The 19,994-nt window shown below is 39.4% G+C and overlaps 1 protein-coding gene across 2 annotated transcripts in view; it reads right to left on the bottom strand.

Moving 5' to 3' along the window:
• The window catches only part of oxsr1b (oxidative stress responsive kinase 1b), a 32,864-nt gene that overhangs the window by 4,112 nt on the left and 8,758 nt on the right, over window positions 1–19,994 (bottom strand). Inside the window, exons 3-12 of one of the 2 annotated variants that reach the window (XM_088401514.1) lie at window positions 14,807–14,915; window positions 9,634–9,775; window positions 4,879–4,934; window positions 4,653–4,762; window positions 4,493–4,594; window positions 4,296–4,429; window positions 3,178–3,226; window positions 2,489–2,554; window positions 2,192–2,314; window positions 1,984–2,064 (exon numbers count right to left, since the gene is read on the bottom strand). In XM_088401514.1, coding sequence (XP_088257640.1) covers window positions 1,984–2,064; window positions 2,192–2,314; window positions 2,489–2,554; window positions 3,178–3,226; window positions 4,296–4,429; window positions 4,493–4,594; window positions 4,653–4,762; window positions 4,879–4,934; window positions 9,634–9,775; window positions 14,807–14,915 — 972 coding nt within the window. The remainder of the gene's footprint in view (window positions 1–1,983; window positions 2,065–2,191; window positions 2,315–2,488; window positions 2,555–3,177; window positions 3,227–4,295; window positions 4,430–4,492; window positions 4,595–4,652; window positions 4,763–4,878; window positions 4,935–9,633; window positions 9,776–14,806; window positions 14,916–19,994) is intronic. The other variant, XM_088401515.1, reaches the window with a different exon arrangement.

Here is a 19,994-nt window from a genome sequence, read left to right as displayed (position 1 = left end):
ACATAATACTGACCTGAATCGTTATTTTGTTTAATTAAATCATATAACAGATTTTATTAACAGTATATACAGTATTTATTTTTTTACATTTTTACATTACTCGAATTATTGAAAGGCAATTTCCAACTGCAGGTCAATTATTGAGATGCACCTGTCAGAGGGCACACAGGAAGTGAAAAGCACACAGGAAGTGAAGAGCACACAGGAAGTGAAGAGCACACAGGAAGTGAAAAGCACACAGGAAGTAAAGGGCACACAAGAAAATGAGAGGAGTTAAACAGCTGACACATTTAGTGCCATGAAGCCCTGCCGGCTTCCATGACTGCACGGCTAATAGGAAAAATAAATGATTAAATAATACTTGGATTACTGTTAAACATGAAAAGTTGGAGTTTAAATATTTACCGTTCCTCTGACCTGTTTTTTAAAGCTTTTTTTTTTTTATCTTGAGCGTAAATGTACCGTGAGTGAATGTCAATCAATCTAAAATCAGTACTTTTTTTTTTAAAGCTAGAATAAAAAAAAATCATTGCACACACACACACACACACACACACACACACACACACACACACACACACACATCATCTCATGAGAACCAGAAGTGAAAATACCCTTTTAGTGATTTAAAGTTTTTGTCAAAAATCACACCATGAATTAAAACTGCAATGTTAGCAAAAAAAAAAGCAGCCTAGGACCAAACGGGGTTAGTCCCAAACAGGAAGCGCACATGTACTCGCACCGATGCCGTTTACACAACACATCAACTTATCCGACATGCGGCCGAGAACAAAGCGCGGAGTGGCGGGAAAATGAGGCTTCGTGAAGCATTTGTGACATTTTTTTTTTTTATCCACTGGATGGCGCCTTAGGTTTGAAGATAAAGGCAATGGAAATGTACTGAATTTCCTCAAAATCTTTAAGCCATGAGTGCCATCTAGAGGAGTCATAAAATATCAAAGGTGCTTCACGAAGCTTCGTTCGTCCATCACCGCAAAGCAGCAACTGAGATTTCCACAATTTTTGATGAAAGGTGCAACTGATTGGAGGTGATTTGGTGAGTAAACAAATGTAATTAAAAAAAAATAGATACTGAAGAGAGAGGAATGAAAACAATACAGATGGCTTCCAGGAAAAGGAACTCTCCGTGAAATGTGCTGGATGGAGCAGTTTTGTTTTTACTTGTTTTCTTTTTTGTTTGTTTTTGCTTTATTTTGAACTGACATTAAGATAATACAATAAACTGAGTTTTATATATGGTTAGGGGTTTCAAACTAAGGTTAGGGTTTCAAAAAGGCTTCAAACTAGGGTAAGGTTTCCAACTAGAATGAAGGATTCTAATTAGGGCTTGTAAATAGGATCCCCGGTTTCTAAGTAAGGTTCTAAACTCGGTTTGGGGTTTCTGATTAAAATGGTTAGCTGGCTACAATTTGCTCTTGTTCTGAATGTGGAAACGGGATTGGGTTTCTGTGCAGTGCAAGGGTGGGATTCGGGGGCATTGGGCACCCCAAAAATCCAAAATATTTTGCCATCACTTGAAAAAAAATGCTCTGTGTAGTTTACCAAATTGTGTGTAGTTGAAATAGGCACCCACACAACCAAAAAGTTTGGCTATCCATGCCGTATTCCAATTAAAAAAAAAAGTGATTTACAAGCAGTACATTTGACTGTTTTTCCCGGGTTAGGCAAGTATACCAAGTATTGGGATTGGGCCAATATATGGGTATTTCTTTCGAATGATCTGTCATTGTTTCTTGTGGGAAATCAAAAGCACTGGTAGTATAAGGGAAATCTGTCTATTTTTGCGTATTTTTTAAACGTTTGAACGCCCTGATGTTATCCTTACATAAAAATGTGTCAATGCGGCGTCAATCATCTGCTTTTAGCCAAATAGAAGAGGTCTAAGATGGCGTGGCCGAATGTGTGGAGAGTCCTTCCTTGTTAAGGGAAAGCCATGCGTATTGCGCTGGGCAAGTGAACAACCCTGGACGCCGCCGGCAGCTCGAGTGGATAGGAGAAGCGAACTTGTCGCCTGGGGGCGCCAGCAGGCTTCACCTGCTGCTCCTTCGCCGTCAAACAGAACATACATACGCACAGGTGAGGCACGGATACAGATGCCACGGACGCCACAAGACCAACAAGGCCGGGGTGGGGGGGGGGGGGAACACGGGCGCCGCCGGGCGCGGCTCACCCTCAAGGCGGCGACGGCCGCTTTGCCTTCCTCGCTCTCCTCATCCAACTCGTCGTCGCTCCATTCCCACTCGCCGTCCTCCGTCTTGTGGAGACGTCCGCTAGAACCCGGAACGCGACGCACCTGTGGCGAGCGGCGTGCCGAAAAGATTGTTTTCAGTCGCTATTCCAGTGACTTTTCCCTCAAGTACCGCTAGAGGGAGCCTGTGTAACACTAGAGCGATATCTTGTTTATAACAGTCAACTTTTTTTTTTTTTTTGAGCGATCAATCCCGTCATTTCTCTGTGAAAAAGATACCTTTTTTGATCTCTCTGATATTGAAGGAGCCCGCTGAATAAGTTTGTCCAGGAGGTAGTCGTGGGTCTGTAAAAAGTGCAAAAGAAAATCTACATTTTTTTCCCAAATGGAGAAAATATGGTAAATTATAAGACTGATTGGAGTTTTTGTCACAAAGTTTTCCAGATTAACTCATTCAATCCCAAAGTCATATTTTTATGCTTTATTTTTAAGAGTCCAAACATTCAATCCCCAATACCTACTCAATTTTTTTTTCAATTCTCCATTGAAATGGTCTTAAAATGCCTGCTACTAAATAAACAATGTACTAAAGTAATCACTTTGATATTAAGTACCAAAATAACTGTTTATCTAAATAATTAATTAAGCGCTAAATTAATTGATTTGTTTAGCATTTCTTCAGCCAAATTTGGAAAAAAAAAATGTTATAGCTGGAATCAAATGTCTGAACTGTTAAAAAAAGGTAAAAATATATCTTTGGGATTGAATGTCAACAAGGTAAACGTAAGAAAATGTCCCGACAACCACAGCCCGCCCTCTACCGTGCACCATTGGCAACACTGACGAGCCACGTTCCAATTCGCGCGCCGGTTTTACCGGTCCAACTGCTTCGAAACATTTCGGCATTGCCAAAATGGCTTTGCGAGGTGCGGGCCAAGCAATTGCTGACTCACTCTGCTCCGGCTTACCTTGGCTTTCTGGAAGAATTTATTCTTCAGCAACTCCGAGGACGTTGGCCTGAGAAGCACAACGACCAATGAATCATTAGTGATGTTTGTTGAACGAGGGGCAGCAAGAGGCTTGTAAACATCTTTTATGAGAGCGCAACACTGTGCTGTAGTAATAAAAAAAGGATTAAAAAAATAATGAACTCGAAGAAGAAGCTACATTCTAACCCCCGCCCCAAAAAAAAACACAACAATGGAATAAACCACATGCTAAAAAAACAATAACAATGGAGGAGGACGCAATAAAATGACAGTAATAAAAGATAAGGTAGCTACATGCTAACAAAAAAAAACAATGGAGTACATGACATGCCAACAAACAATAGCAATAGAGGAGGAAGCTAAACACTAACAAACAACAATGGTGCTACATGCTTACAAAAAAAATGTAGTCCATTAAATGCTAACAATAGCAATAGAGGAGGAAGCGACACACACACAAAAAAAACTAACAATGGAGAAGAAAGATAAATACTAACACACAACAATAGAGGAAGTTGCTAAATGTGAACAAAAACAACAGTGGAGCACATTAAATGCTAACAAACAATAGCAATAAAAGAGGAAGCTACATGCTAAAAAACAATAACAATGGAGGAAGCTACCTATTAACAAAACAACAAAGAAGGAAGCCGTTACATGCAAAAAAAGAAAAAAAGGAAGTGTAAACTACATCTAACAAACAATAGCAACAGTGGAGGCTACTACATGCTAAAAAACAACAACAATGGAAGAAGACGCTACATGCTAACAAACAATAACAATAGATAAGGAAGCTAACATGTTAGCAAACAACCAACTCTGCCATTGGCCCTGTGAGGCTTTTGGACACCCTAACGGTTTGAAACTCATTCGATCCTCAAAATGTTTTTATACATTTGATTTATTTATTTATATTTATTTTTTCTTGTGTTGAGCTTAATGAGAGTCTAAAATAGGCTGGACTGAATGAGTTAAACGCTCATAATTTCTATGCCGTATTGCATTATTATTTCCAGCTGCTTTCCTAACATTGAACCAGATGTATGACTAACCGTGTAAATATCTTAATATGTTTTTACACGCATGCGTGCAGCCACCTTTTCTCCGGGTCCTTCTGTAGACACATGGAGATCATCTTCCTGAAGGACTTGCCGTACTTCTTCACCATCTCCTTGTCGCTGACGCCCGTCTCCAGGCCCGGCGGTTCGTTTTGCAGCGTCAGCATCAGCACCTGAAGGCATCAGAGTCGTTTGTCCCTCGGGTGACGACGGCGGCGAGCGAAGGCGCCGCCGACCTTCATGGGAGGGTATTTGTGGTACGGCGCCGCTCCGGTGGCCAGCTCGATGGCGGTGATCCCGAAACTCCAGATGTCTGCTTTGAAATCATAGCCCTTCACCTGGAGGAGAAGTTTGTAAGATGGGAAGCGTTTATCGCCATGGTGACCAAGGACTCACCTGCTCCATGACTTCAGGCGCCATCCAGCATGGCGTTCCCACAAAGGTCTTGCGCACTTTGTTGCGGGTCATATCGCCGCCGGTGGCAAGGAAGGCACTCACGCCGAAGTCTGGCGGGATGACAGCAGACTCGCAAAATTAGGGTTTCAAAACCACCGTTAAGGTTTCAAATGAGAACGTCCAGGCAAAATAACAAAAGCAAACTGAGGAAAGTACTTCCTGTTACCTGCAATTTGCACGGAACCATCTTCAGCCAGAAGAATGTTTCCAGCTTTCAGATCTCTATGGAGGTTGACAATTTTAGACAACAATACAAGACAAATTTTTTTTTAAAAAAAAGAAAGAAAGTGGTCGGCAAAAGTTCTTAAAGATAAACAGGTGGGTGGATGCATTCAGATGGCGCTGTTCTTCCTGCCACCACTTGGAGGCGGTAATGTAAAACGCTTGAAATGACGCTGACAATGTAGCCATCGAGGTTAAAGCTTGGTTGGAAAAAAATAAAAAGTTTTCTTCAATCACTAGGGTTTCAAAAGAGAAAAAAACATATTTAAAGCACAGATTTATTTAAAAAAAATCATGTGGGACATGATGAATACTTAAAATCATAAGTTGCTTTAAAAGATAATCCATTCATTTTATTTTAAACAGTAAAAAAAATACTGTTTGTGCCCAATTAATTTGATTATTATTTTTCAAAATGTTCTACTTATTGGAAACTGAAAATGGCATCAACGACGCTTAAGGCTTAGGGACCAATCATGACACCTGTTGGTCATGTGATGTGATTTGTGTGTTCATAAACTGAACCATGATCGATTGTGATGAAAACTGCTTTCAAAAGTATTAACTGTAGATGAAAAATAACATAGGTATCAAAAGAACTCATTCAATCCCAAAGACATCATTTAACGTTTTAAACAACCCTGATGTTTATTCCCAGTCACTTATTTATATATTTTTTTCCAAATACTTTCAAGTATTAGGCTAATAGAACACCTAAAAATAGCTGATGGTGAAAGAATTACAGAATTATTAAAGGTGGCAGAACGGTTAGCAAGTCTTCTTGTTAATCTGTTATGAATTTCCCACCATACGTGAAAGGCCTTAATAGTTTGCTAATTTAATTTCTTCACATTTGGTAGCTAAAGTTGGAATATTTTTTATTTCAGACAGGCCACAGCTCTGTTCTCCAGCCACAATTCATTCATCTCAATCACGTTGGACCGATTGAAGGTCGCAATCGGATTAAGATTCCTCAAGTCGTTGTTGTCCCATTCAAGTCTCCGTTCCGCTTGGAGCGATTTGTACGGCGGCCCTCAAACGCAACTCACAAAAAAACAAATCAAACAAACGAAAAAAGGTCATCGCAGAAAAAAAATGAAAAAAAACTTGGGACGCATAAGACTAAAAATAATGTCAAAAAAAAATAGCAAAAAGATGAGTCGCAAAAAAAATGCGTTAAAAAAATAAAACCTATCAAATTAAAATAAAACAGTCGCAAAAATAGGAAACCAACAAATGTCATTACAAAAAAACATGACAAGACTAACAAAAGAAATAAAAAAAAAATCAAATAGGAAAACATTAAAAGCATTTGAAAATGACTGAGTGAAAACCTCGAGTCTCCTTGGATCACTTGATTTCCCGACTGCGCCTCCCATGTGCTATGAATGCTGACATTGTGGCATCACTGAGAATAGGGCATGATCTCATACGAAAAAGCCAAATAAAAGTCCGCGCGTGACATCATCGCTGCAGTCATGGCGGTTGGATCCCACTCGCTCTCTTTGCTCCATTCATGCTTCACTGCAGCAAATTAGCGCTCGCTAACATTCAAAGGAGGGGAACAAAAAAATACAAAATAAAATAAATACTTGAATTGACTTCTATTGAAATGAAAACTCGCACTTTATGCACCGTATAAGGCACCACGTACGCCCCATGAGACGGGAAAAATGGAACTTGAATTGAATTGAGTGATTCCTTCGCATACCACTAGAGGGAGCCCATGTTACAAGACTGCGGATCACTTCATTTTTCTAGAATTATTTACTAAAAAATATTTTCTTAATTTCTAAATAACATCCACATCCGCAGTCACGTCCAGCTGCTTTCCTTTGCGTCCCGCGGTCCATCTTTAGTAAGTATGAAGTCACAAATTGACTATTTTTTGGTTTGGGCGAAGGCTGGCAAAAATTGCAGCACCACACATTTCCCGTGACGTCTTTTTATGACAGCTTGTGAGCGTCAACCATAAAAGGGTGACAAATAAAGAAGTGGGCGAGGGCGGCTCGGGTGAAATATTAGCCAGGCGGTTGCCAGGTATGAAAAGTGTCAAGGAGATGGATGCCTGTGACATCACATAACATGTGAATGACAAGCTCAACTTTTTTTTTTTTTTTTTTTTTTTTGTGGGTTGGTGTTGCTCAGAGTGGAGCGGTTCACCGGCACGTGGCAAATATCTGCCGCCAAGACTCTAATTGCTTCGGGGGAAGACGGGACCGTTTGAGTGGGTCCCGACCCCTCCCGCCCCCGAGTGTCCCTCGCTTGCCCCCGAGCGCACACTCATGTGATCCGGCTTAAATGAACTGGGAATGCGCAGCCCCGCGTTTCTCACATCTGAAATGTCATCCTCTCTTACTTAGCTGAAAGTTGAGATTTTTTTTTTTTTTAATAAAAATTAAAATACCATCATTTTCAGACTATTATCCACACCTGTTCATGGGCCGCAATAGCAAAAAATCCTATATAGTTTTTTCCCCCCCAGAATTTTTAGTCTGAAGATTATGGTAATTTTATATATATATAAAAACTTACATATAAAAAATATATGTATATACGGTAACACATAAATTAAAAAAAAAAAATATATATATATATATATATATATATATATATATATATATATATATATATATCTGAGACCGCGAAGTAGGAGGGATCACTGTAATCGTGCCCAGCCAATTGCAGGGCACACAGAGACGAATGACCAATCACGCGCCCAATCACACCTAAGGACAATTTAGTATGTCCGATTCACCTGCCGTGCATGTTTTTGGGGAGTGGGAGGAAGCCGGAGTGCCCGGAGAGAACCCGCGCGGGCTCGGGGAGAACATGCAAACCCCACACAGGATGGATTTGAACCGGGACCTTTGAACTGTGAGGCGGACGAGCTATTCCCTGCGCCACCGAGCCGCCCAAAGAAATACAACAAAAGTTAATTCCCCATAAATTTGACTTTTTTTCCCCCAGTAACATTCAAAATGTAGTCCAACGAGCGGCCGATCCCGCCGAGCGCCTGACCCGAAGAGTACACGTGAGGGAGCGTGAAAGGAAAGCGACGCGGAAGGCCGTCCCGGGCCGCTCGCGAGGACTTAGCCCGGTCTTGAACTGGCTTAGCGGAGAGCTTTGGGGATGGCATTTCCCGCGGCACGCAAAGCCGCCATTGACACATTCCGCTCATGCATATTCATGCGGCGGAGTTCCCGAAGATCCCGCCCGGCGACTCCGGTCAGGCAGGTTTGATTTCTTTATCTCCGTGACCTTAAAAAAACGGCCCTCCTCCATTTCCTCCATTCATCCCAATTCGGTAGCGATAAGCCATAAAGTGCTCGGCCAGACCCGTTTACAGCTTCATCTCCATGACATCGCTGACCTTTTGGGCGGGGGGGGGCGGAGCTGAGTAAATGCCACATCCTTGATATGGTCGCGAGTGGGAACACGCGGCCCGCGTTGGGCGTTTCCGCAGATGGGCCAATGGAAGTTCACGTTTTTTTCTTAGCGGCGATCTCGAAAGTCGTTGGTTTTGTTGGGGGTGATTTTCTGTTTTGACAGACATTTTTTGCATCTTTTCTCAGGGCCGCGATATCATTTGGACTTTAGGAACCACGTGGTCGTTTCTTACCGTCCAAACGTCCTGAGTTTTGACCATAAAAGTACCTAGTATATTCTTTAAAATTAGACTACAAAATTTCACACACCCTCTTTAAAACTTTGTTATTGCACAAGTCGTACTTGTCTAATCATATTAAGACTTTATCCTTGTATAATTACTTTATTCCTAAAGGATACAAATAATGTTTTTTTTTACTTAACTTAGCTCTTCTATTTTTATAAATTCAACTGTCACTTTTTTCCAATACACCTAGAATGAAATCACGATTTTTACCAGCCGTTTTGGGCGATTATGATTTGGGTCGACTTTAATTATTATTAATTAAATTAAATCTAATTAAATTAATAATTAAATTAAATGTTTAAATTAAATTTAATAAATGACGTTAATAAAAGTGACTAAATATTAAATCCTGGGGTTAAATAATCAGACAATGATAATGTATATTGATTTCACATATGTTTTAACATAAATTTAAAATCGATAGCTTGAGCATAACTTGCTTAAATGTGACAAATTAACTCTTTCCTTCCCAAACACGTATTTTACACATTTTTCACGAGTGTATGAATTCGATGCTAGTATCCGTTTAATTCTTCATTTATTTGAATTAAGAAGTTAGTATTGACTGAACGAGTGAGGTAATTATTGTAAACATGTATCGTTAACCACTCGTCTACCATTCTGCCACTTTTGCAAAAAAAAAAAAAAAAAAAAAAAAAAAAAGGATTCACAGTTTTTAGCAAATCTTATCAAAATCCAATTAATCTGAGTCATTGCCCGGCCTTAATTAAAACCTTGATTTTTTTCATTCACTTTTTTCCACATAACAATAACATCTTATATTTTATTATGAAATAAAAAAAAATATTTTTTTCCATAATAAAATATATATATACATATATATATATATATATATATATATATATATATATATATATATATATATATATATATAAATATATAAAATATATATATTTAAAAAAAAAAAAAAATATATATATATATATATATATATATATATATATAAATAAACACATTTTTTTTTCGCATTTTTCTCTGCTTTCCTTATTGCCAAGTATTTACCTGTGTATCTGTCCGTTCTTGTGTAGGTACTCGAGGCCCTCAAGAACATCTTTGAGGACGGTGGCTATACTGGCCTGGTCCAGGACGCCCGTTTTGTGCTCGCCGCGTGAGATGATGTGTTTGATCACATCCAATACTGAGCCTGATGAAGAAAAGAAAGACCTTCAAAAAGACGTTTTTTTTTCAAACCGATATTCTGCATTGTAAAAATACAAAAAAAAAAGAAAAGAAAAACTGTTTATGTTTATTATCTCGCACGCCAGACACAATTGGATGGGCGCCGATAAACTTTGAAATTGAAATGTGGTGAAAAGACAATCCAAGATTCATTAGCTTGTCAAAAAGGAAATCCCCCTATCAGGAGCATCTTGTGCTCACAATTCAAGACTGACAGTCTTTTCCCAGAATTTGCAAGGGAACATTTCGTCATCCCACACTCAGCCAAAACACATCCTGTCAAAAGTGAGACTTTCAAAATAAAAGCCCACACCACAGTTTAGTGTGGCTGCGAAATATGCCATCAACGTGTGGTCAAATTCTAATGCTTTTTATTTATTGCTGTTGCTATTGTTATTAGCTGGAATTGTTCATAAAACTCATATTGTTGACGACAACTTGCTGTTTGTAAGAATTATTTTGGCACAAAATGATCGAAAGATTCCGAGTGACAGCGCTTTGATTGAAAAAATACAAATAAAGTCAGGCAAGAAAGCCTAGAATTTAACAACAAATAATAATTCAAAGTTTAAGTTCAAACTTAACTATTTAATTTGCAATTTAACATTATTATATATATATATATATATATATATATATATATATATATATATATATATATATATATATATATATATTATTATTATTATTATTATTACAGAATTCCTAGCCCTGCAGTGCAATTAATACAAACAAACAAAAAAAACTAAGAAAGCAAAAAAAGGTCATTGCAAAAAATAAAATAAAACACCTTACAAGAGAGAAGCACACAAAAAAGAGTAGGCAAGAAAATAGAAGCGCACAATAAAAAAAAAGAGCATGCATAAAGAACACACAAAAAATATATATTTTTTAAATTAAAAACAATTAAACAATTAAAAAAATAAAACACTTTTTTGCTATCATAAATCGTACACTGTGATTTATTGTGTCGGAACAGATGATTAGATTTACACCATTTTCTATGGGAAATATTGCTTTAGATTTTGTTTGATTCGGTTTTAAGAGCACACACGAAAAAAAAGTTGATAAAAGATAAAACTTGAATTTTGCTCGAATAAACACTTTTAGAAGAATAAAGTAATAGGACAAGTCCATGTTGCATTATTTATTAAGCTCTTATTTCTCTCTGCGCAAAAAAGTTTGGTTTGCTAAAATGCCAGGTAGCGTCGGCGCCTTGAAAACATGCTAATGAGACTTGACGTGTTCGGTCGGTTGAATATGAAAGCAGCTGACAAGGTTGCCCTTAAGCGACCCCCCCCCCCCCCACACACAAACACACACACACCAAAAATGAATCATCCTTTAAATCCTCAAAACACTTCAGAACTTCGATCCCGCAAAATTTTTTTCCCTCGGTACTTTGTCTTGTCACTTTGACAAATGTGTTGAGAATTTCTTCAAACTTTTTAGATGTCTTTCTTAAAACTACACGTGAACATATTTAACTCATTCAATCCCAAGGACATATTTTTACGTTTTCTAAATGAACTTCAAAAGACGTTTTTTTAATGAACTTTTTTTTATTTTTTTAAAACACTTAAATTTTTGAAATTTTGGCAAAAGGAAGTTCTAATAATAGCTGTTATGAAAGTACTACCACTTGACGTGATTAATGTAATTTAATTAATTTAATATGATAATTTATATTAGATATTAAAGTAAGTATTTACTTTATTAGCAGGCTTTTTAGCCAAACACTTTGAGCCGGATCCCTGGGATTGATTGTCTTGACCCTTTTAAAACGTAAAAAGACGTCTTTGGCATGGAATGAGTTAAGAGCGCAAGTGGAAAAGTGGAAAGCAAGGCGGCGGGAGGCATGGAGCGCAAAAGCAACGACGAATGGCGAGTTGTCACGCGGGAGGTGGAGCCGGACGCTGCGGCGTGGGCAAGTCGCTGGCTCAGACCGAAGAAAGAAAGGTTATAGATTACTCCGTTTATGGGACGGAATAAGCGAGGAGTCATCATCAAAGTCCGCCGGTCAGCAGTTAGGGGGATAATTGATGCAGCAAATCCACTGACTGGCGCGAAAATTCACAAAGTCGATCTGGATCGGGCGTCCGGTGCGAGCCGCGGCTTCTTTATTTTCTAGGAAGACATTCCTCCGCTTGCTGCGGCGTGACTCATGTTCCGTCCCGCCGGCTTTTGTAGCTGGATGTTTCTCTGATGGGAATTCAATCAGTGGCCGGCGTTGCGGTCGTACGTCACTTTCCCGACAGGAATTTCCGGAAAAGCCCAAGAGCCAAACGTACGGTTCCAAACATACGGCCCGCGGGCTGGATCCGGTCCACGAGGATAAATAATCCGGCCATTTCTATGTGATTGCAGCTGGACGTGTGAGATTTTGTGTACGGAAATAATAATTGTCCAAATATTGGACCATATAAAACCATGATAATTACAATTTCTGAGATGCATTTTAATAGGCCTTATGACATTGATTTTCCTGCGATTTTTGCGACAGCGGCGGTCAAACTATGTCAGCAAACAGAAAATTCTTTGTTGACTTGTGTTTCACCTCAAGACAGTAGGTGGCGGTAGAGACCAGTTAATGGCTATGTCTTTAAATGTCCTCGTCGCGTCACAGACTACAAAGCCAGATCGTACAATGTTGGTGTAAATTTAACCTACATATGGATGGATAAAACATACATAACTTTAATTATTATGCCTTTGAAAGCATTTACAAAATTATGTCGAAAAATGCACTGTGTAGAGTGTGTGCACTGGGGTTAAATTCCTTTGCACTTCACTATACTCCTTAAAAACACGAGATGTTTTGAAGACATTTACCATGATTTTACCGGTTGAAAATGGATTTTCCTCCATGTGGCCCCTGAGCTAAAATGAGATTGACACCCCCGCCCTAGAGCGTAACAACTGCCGGCCAAGTCTGAATGACGGCTATGGGCGTGTTCATCCGAAGGCAGTGCTCAAAGACGCAGTTTTCTAACATGAAAAGAAAGCGCAAGGAAACGTCCGTGAAATTTCTTGCGGGTATCGTCAATGAGAATCGCTTACGCAATCGGGCCAGAAACGAGAGCGGCCTCGCATGGCAGCCGAGCGGTGAAAAGACAAATCAAGGTTCACGTCCAACATATGACACAGTAAGAAGAAATGCCAGAAGCTGGTGACACATGCCGCTACCAATCGTCATGTGGAGGCTTTTTTTTTTTTTTTTTCCCCATGCTGTATCCATACAGTAGCGCAGAGGAAGTCTATAAACCCGCCTTCCTATCCGGCCATCTTTTAATTGCCACACGCAATAAAAGTCAACATTGTGTGGGCCGAGTGAAACCAGAGAGCGAAACCCGCCGAGAGGCCCGCCGGCTGCTTTGCTCGTGTGCTCAAATCCATCCTAGCGCGCCAGACAAGTCATCTGGATGCTATCGGTTACACGGAGCGCAACTAGAGTCGATTCATTTCATTCACAATTTAACGCACATCTGATGAGTCCGTGACACCTGATATTCAAAAAGATAGAAGAAAAAGAATCGCTAGCTAATTGTGATTATGGAAAAATGTTGTGATAAACTTGTTCAAATAATTTTGAATAGTTTTTTTTTTAATTTATTATTTTAAAATAATTAAAAATAAATATTTAAATGAATAAAAACAAATAAAAAATAAATATTTTATATTTAATTGATAGCAATTTATATACGTATATATATATATATATATATATATATATATATATATATATATATATATATACATATATATACATATATATATATATATATATATATATATATACACACACACACACACACACACACACACACACACTGGATGGATGGATGGATAGACTGATAGGTGGATAAATCTAACAGCCTGTTAATTCTCGATCTTGATAAGACAGACAGACAGATAGACAGATAGATAGATCCAACAGCCTGTTAATGCTCGATCTTGATACATAGATAGATAGATAGATAGATAGATAGATAGATAGATAGATAGATAGATAGATAGATAGATAGATAGATAGATAGATAGATAGATAGATAGATAGATAGATAGATAGATAGATAGATAGATAGATAGATAGATAGATAGATAGATAGATAGATAGATAGATAGATAGATAGATAGATAGATAGATAGATAGATAGATAGATAGATAGATAGATAGATAGATAGATAGATAGATAGATAGATAGATAGATAGATAGATAGATAGATAGATAGATAGATAGATAGATAGATAGATAGATAGATAGATAGATAGATAGATAGATAGATAGATAGATAGATAGATAGATAGATAGATAGATAGATAGATAGATAGATAGATAGATAGATAGATAGATAGATAGATAGATAGATGTATGATGACACTCGGTCTTAAAAATAGTTCTCTGCATTTCATAGGCTACCAGATGTTAAACATTGGCCGTTACGCCGACATGGAGACGGATCCACAAAGCCATGACCACCGCTTTCATCACGTCTGCCCCCCGTAGTGATTAGGAAGCGGCCACATATTTCCTGCTCGTCAAATGACTCGATACATTCCTGGGGCTAAGGAACAATGTAATCAGATACAGCTGCACTCCTTCCTCGGCGGCGGCCTCCTCCGAGCGGCTCCCCTCGCCGCTTAATTGCCCCTCTGCCACGCGGACGCCTCGACGCCAGGCCGTTATTACCCCGACTCTGTCATTAGCTTTTGGCGCCGCGCGGAAGCGAAAGCACCTCGCGCGGGTACACAATGAGGATCGGCGCTGTGACATTCCCCGCAATCATGGCCGACATCGGCGAGAACAACCGCCGTTCCTCCAAGCGAGGGAACGACAAAGCTTTCGCCGCAAAACATGTCATTTTTCATAGTAGTATAATCACTCTTAACTCACTCACTGCCATTGACGACTAAAGACGTCGTAGATTTGAAACGGGGTGGCCGCGAACGCTATCTAGGCATTATGGAAGCGCTTTATGGGTGACTTCCACTTACCGCCGCTTAGCAGCTTCATGACCAGCCACAGCTCATCCTTCACCACGAATGAGGTGTAGTAAGACACGATGTTGGGGTGATGGCACTGGCTCATGGCTTGGATCTCTTTCTGAAACACAAGGAACGGATGGATGCTCATAATTAAATCATTAAAAATGGCAGCGCCAAATTACGATCAAAGAAAAAGGCAAATATGCCTTGGGTATTTTGAGCAAACTCATAACTTTGCTTCTGTTTTCTTAAGCCTTCTCGTATGTGTTTGCAATAATGTCACTGGGTCACTTTGACCCGGGACGTATTTAGTCACCCAAACGTGTCCGAAACATGTAAAAACCGAATTCTATATTTTGTTTCAACAAGAGATTTATGTTCATTTCTCAAGAACAGCAATGATGGCTCTGGGTCAGTTTGACCCGGGATGTATTACGTCACCCAAATGTGTCTGAAAGGTGTACAATCCAAATCCAAACTTTTGTTTTAACAAGAGACTTCTCTCAGTAGTAAATACTCAATTTATACCAGTTTTGTTGCATTTCTTCCTCAGATATAATATCATCATCTTGGGTCAATTTGACCCGGGACGTATTTAGTGATCCAAATGTGTATGAAAGGTAGAATCCGAATCCAATATTTTGTTTTAACGAATGATTTATGTTCATTCCTCAAGAAAAAGACTGGTCTATGATTAGGCAATATTCAATTTATACTCGTTTTTATTGCGTTTGTTACTCTGGAGTAGTAATAACTCCCTGGGTCGATTTGACCCGGTGTCAAGCGTAATTGTCCAAAAGTTTAAAAAACTTATTTGTGATTAACTCTGCTAACTAACCATGTGATTCCCTCCATTTTCCGCCACAGAAAGAGCAATAATATTCTTGGGTCATTATGACCCTGGCTCATTTATAAAATAGTTGCAAAAATGTGAAAAAATATAAAAATACTTCATAGAAATATTTTAATGGACATGTTGATCATATATAATCCAAGCAGAGGTTTTGTCCTGAAAAACTACATTCAACATTGAATACAACTTTCAAATGGGTCAATTTGACCCACAACATAACAAAATGGGTTTCCAAAAATATCAATAATATTGTCGATTTTTTAGGATTATATCCCGGACATTTTCACCAGGATAAAAGAACTCACAAAATTGTATGAATTTCCAGGGATGTTGAGGTGATTTATTCTTACCGCCTGGTGCTCGAGCCTCCTCGAAACAGTAACAGTCCAGTAATGCTGACATATTTCACGACGAGGCAATTAAGGAAATGAAGTGCCATACTTGGCACGGACATGACGTCAGAGGCCCGCAACGGTCACGACGACGCTTAATATGTGCCGCGGTGAAAGAAAAAAGCTTTTATGTGGCTATTAAAAAAAAAGTGTGTATGTGTGTCCTTGGAAAGCAGCGAGAGTGAGGTCATGCTGGAAGCGGAATCCAAATGAATCACCCGTTACTTCAAGATATTTGCGATGAGCCATTTCAAATTCGGTTGGTGGTTGCCAACATTTTGCAGAACAGGGCTTGTAATACTTTTTTAGGTTGAGGGAGCACTTTGAACGGGGACAAATGAGCAATTTTCCATGTTTATCTATTTTTAAAAAATGTGATGATAAACTCAGAAAAAAAAGTTGGAACGCTGTGACGATAACTTTTTTTTTTTTTTTCCAAAAGATCATCTGTAGACTTCAGTCGTGCTTTTCCAAGCTAAGTTGCAATATTAAAATGAAAGGATAAAAGCCATTTTACAACTTTTTTTTTAATCATAGGATGAATGCCCATGTCTTATTTTTAAAACATGACTGTTAAAAATGTGCTTTTTCTAAGAAAAAAAAATCCATTCTTGCACAAAAAACAATAAAAAATTATAATTCTCATAACTAAGGTAGAGAGAAGTCATTTTACTATGTTGATATTTAGTAGTTACTCTATTATTTAATTTCTTTGCAGTAACTAACACCATAATATTGTAAACAAGCCCACTTTTATAAACTAGAAACTCCTGACAATAAATGGTGGCGTATTTATGATAAACAAAGCAGAAAGCTTTAATGAGGTCTTCCTTTGTGTTGTAATAAAAACTGCTAAACACTTTATCGCAAGTGATTTATTCATTTTCCGAGCAATTACCCGCCCCTATTTCGTGCATGTCTACAATGGCTACAGATTTTCCGCCAAAAACAACTTTTTTTTTTTTTTCCATCAACTGACCAATTAGGTTCTTATGACAACAGGTGAAGCAACACTCCGCTAACCGTCGCCGGCTCGTTCTAATATCTTCCGGTCTGGCGGGCCGGGTAAAAATCTCGGCGGGTTGTCTTGCCCATCTTTCCATCTGTGGGCACCAGAGAGAACAATAACGGTAGCGCTTTGACTCCAGCCTCACCCCCATTCCGTCCCGGGACCGCCCGGCTCGTTGGGCCAGAAGACAAACAATGGGCTAACGTGGAGGAAATCGTACTCCGGTTGGCAGGTCTGCCCATCTTTTTCCAGCGGACAATGAGAGAACCGGGGAGGCTCTTTGTTGCGGGGATTAGGTCACTGTGAGCATATGCCGCCAGGGAAAACGACAACAACAACAAAAAAGAAAGACTTCCTGACATGTTCTCATGGTTGGACGCTCTCACACTGACATATCTGTGTGGAGAAAATGTGTGCGCTTTGGCTAGGACACAATGGAGAACATTCGGGCGCCATTGAGAAGGTTGAAATGGAACTATCGACTAGATTTTGAAACCACGAGGGGCAGGAACGCTAGCGCTAAATTTGTAGTTTTGGATGGGAGGATGTTTCGTGGACGGGCGGCATGGAACCACATCATTAAGAGGGTGAGGCAGCCACGAAATAAGAGGTGCCGCTTCAGTAAACGAGACCTTTCACTTCTCGGTTAGAAATACAGTGGGCCCCCGGTTAACGAACCCCCCGTCTTACGTATTTTTCATCTTGCGACGTGGACCGCGCGTTTTTTTGTCCCCCTCTTACGCACAAACTTTTCGTCTTACGAACCATCCAACATGCCGGTCAATGTGTCCGCACTATTTTTTTCGCTTTGCTGCATCAACAAAAACAACTTTTCTCGCATGTCACGGAAATCTACCATTCAAATTTTGGTCAAAAAAAGCAGACGAAAATTTGGCGAATGCTTTCAAAAAATATATTTGATTATTAAAAAAAATTATGAAAAAATGGAGGTGCCTCACATTGAATGTCTGACCTCTTAAAAAAAACAAAGAAACGTTAAAATACGTCTTTGGGATTTAATAGTTTAAGCTAACCCTATTCAAATTTCTTCCCCAAAAAATCCAGATAAAAAATTCATATATGCTGTCAAAAAATATATTTAATTGTTAAAAAAAAGACCAATACTCTAACCTGCACGTGATAAAAAATATATTTGATTGTTAAAATAAATAAATAAATAAAAAAAATTGAGGTACCTCACATTAAATGTCTGGCCTCTTAAAAAAAAAAAAAAAACATTAAAATATATGTTTTTCGGATTTAATGGTTCAAGCTAACCCCATTCAAATTTCTTCCCCAAAAAATCCAGAAAAAAATGTATAAGTTCTGTCAAAAAATATATATAATTATTATTAAAAAAAAAAAGACCAATACTCTAACCTGCATGTACCAAAACACGAGTATGTATGTGCCGTTAATTCATACTATGATATGAAATACAGGCCAAATCACCTCGCACAGATGCAAGTCATGTACATCAGCGACCTTTAGCAACAAAGAAATAGCATCCCACTAGGTGGCGCTTGTGAGGGTTTACCTCGCATGACCTCACGGGCATATGGAGCGCTTTCAAATTATGACGTGGAAAGCCGCGGCCATCGACCAGACGCTGAGCATAATCTGCCAGTGGACTTCAAATGGAAAAATCAAAACGCTACCGATAAAATGAAGTGAACTCTCTCCAGGAAACAAAATTCTGGATGCGACAGCTGTTTTTTTTTTGTTTTTTATCGGGTCTGGCGGCCCGGCGCCTAAATGAATGATTGTGACGGTCCGAGCGTGGGGCTGCGTCGCAAACTGGTGCGGCGGCGGCACAGAGAAGCCACTGTGGGGAAACAAGGTGGCGTCATAAACATCAACATTGTTTCACCGGGAAGGCGCCGGATGAAGAACAGATGTGCTTCAGATTTCCCACGTTGTGATCGGTCAGCGAAGGCCTCGCCAGTAACATTGTATACGTTCAAAGCGGTAGTTTTTCCTTCTCGCGAACAGCTCCAATTGTTTTTGCCGAAGTTGCGCACCGTTCGCGTTCCGCCAAGTTTATTATCGTGTCAACATGCCAGAAGACCACAATGGATAAACGGCTCAAATGGAATTCCGTGTTCTCTAACTCTTAAATCAATCAGACGGAGACCTCATAACTTTTACGTAATCCTCTCCGTTTTAGTAATATTCTTGTGCACAGGTGTCAAACTCCAGTCCTGGAGGGCCGGTATCCTGAATCTTTTCCAAACCTCTCTCTTGAACACACCTGATTCAAATGATTAGGATCGTTTTCAAGCTCCTGCAGAGATTGCTAATAAGCTAATGATGTGAATGAGGTGTATTGAGGAGATAAAACCAGAAAACATGCAGGATACCGGCCCTCCAGGACTAGAGTTTGACACCTTAGTTCCTGTGCGTGAACAAGGATGGACTCGGGCTATGGTTCGTTCTGCTCGCTTCTTTTATTGGAGCAGCTGGTAGCTGCAACCGGCACTGGCTGTAAACAGCCAACTGACATCCGTCCCCTTACGGTAATTCACCGATAAGAATAAATATGCACATCTGTGAGTCAAAACTGGACTTATGTGCCTGACGGATTGCAGGGGGACCACAGAGAGAAAAACCAACTGTAAATCTGCTAATCGGTCTAATTCCTACACTAGAAAAAAAAAAATTAAAAACCGAGGGGAGTTGGCAAGCTCACTCAGCAGCTATTTCGCTTGGTCACAAAATTTGCATTTAAGAAGCTGATCTCACGCGCCAAAGACCACTGAGTCACACTTTGGGATCCTTTCCATCTCCACTGATAAAAGAAGTCATAAGACAAATGATGAGCTCAGCGGCGAGACCAGATTGCATCAAGGTGGCCCGATAAGGCCTGGAACCGGCTCGGAGGACCGATCGGACTTCGGATTAGCGTTGCCCAAATGTATGAAAGATTTGCAACTCAGTATTCGG

This window comes from Hippichthys cyanospilos, chromosome 19, assembly GCF_059441005.1.
Source record: "Hippichthys cyanospilos isolate Australia breed blue-spotted pipefish chromosome 19, RoL_Hcya_1.0, whole genome shotgun sequence".
NCBI lineage: Eukaryota > Metazoa > Chordata > Actinopteri > Syngnathiformes > Syngnathidae > Hippichthys > Hippichthys cyanospilos.
This window is presented reverse-complemented; position numbering and strand designations above follow the sequence as displayed.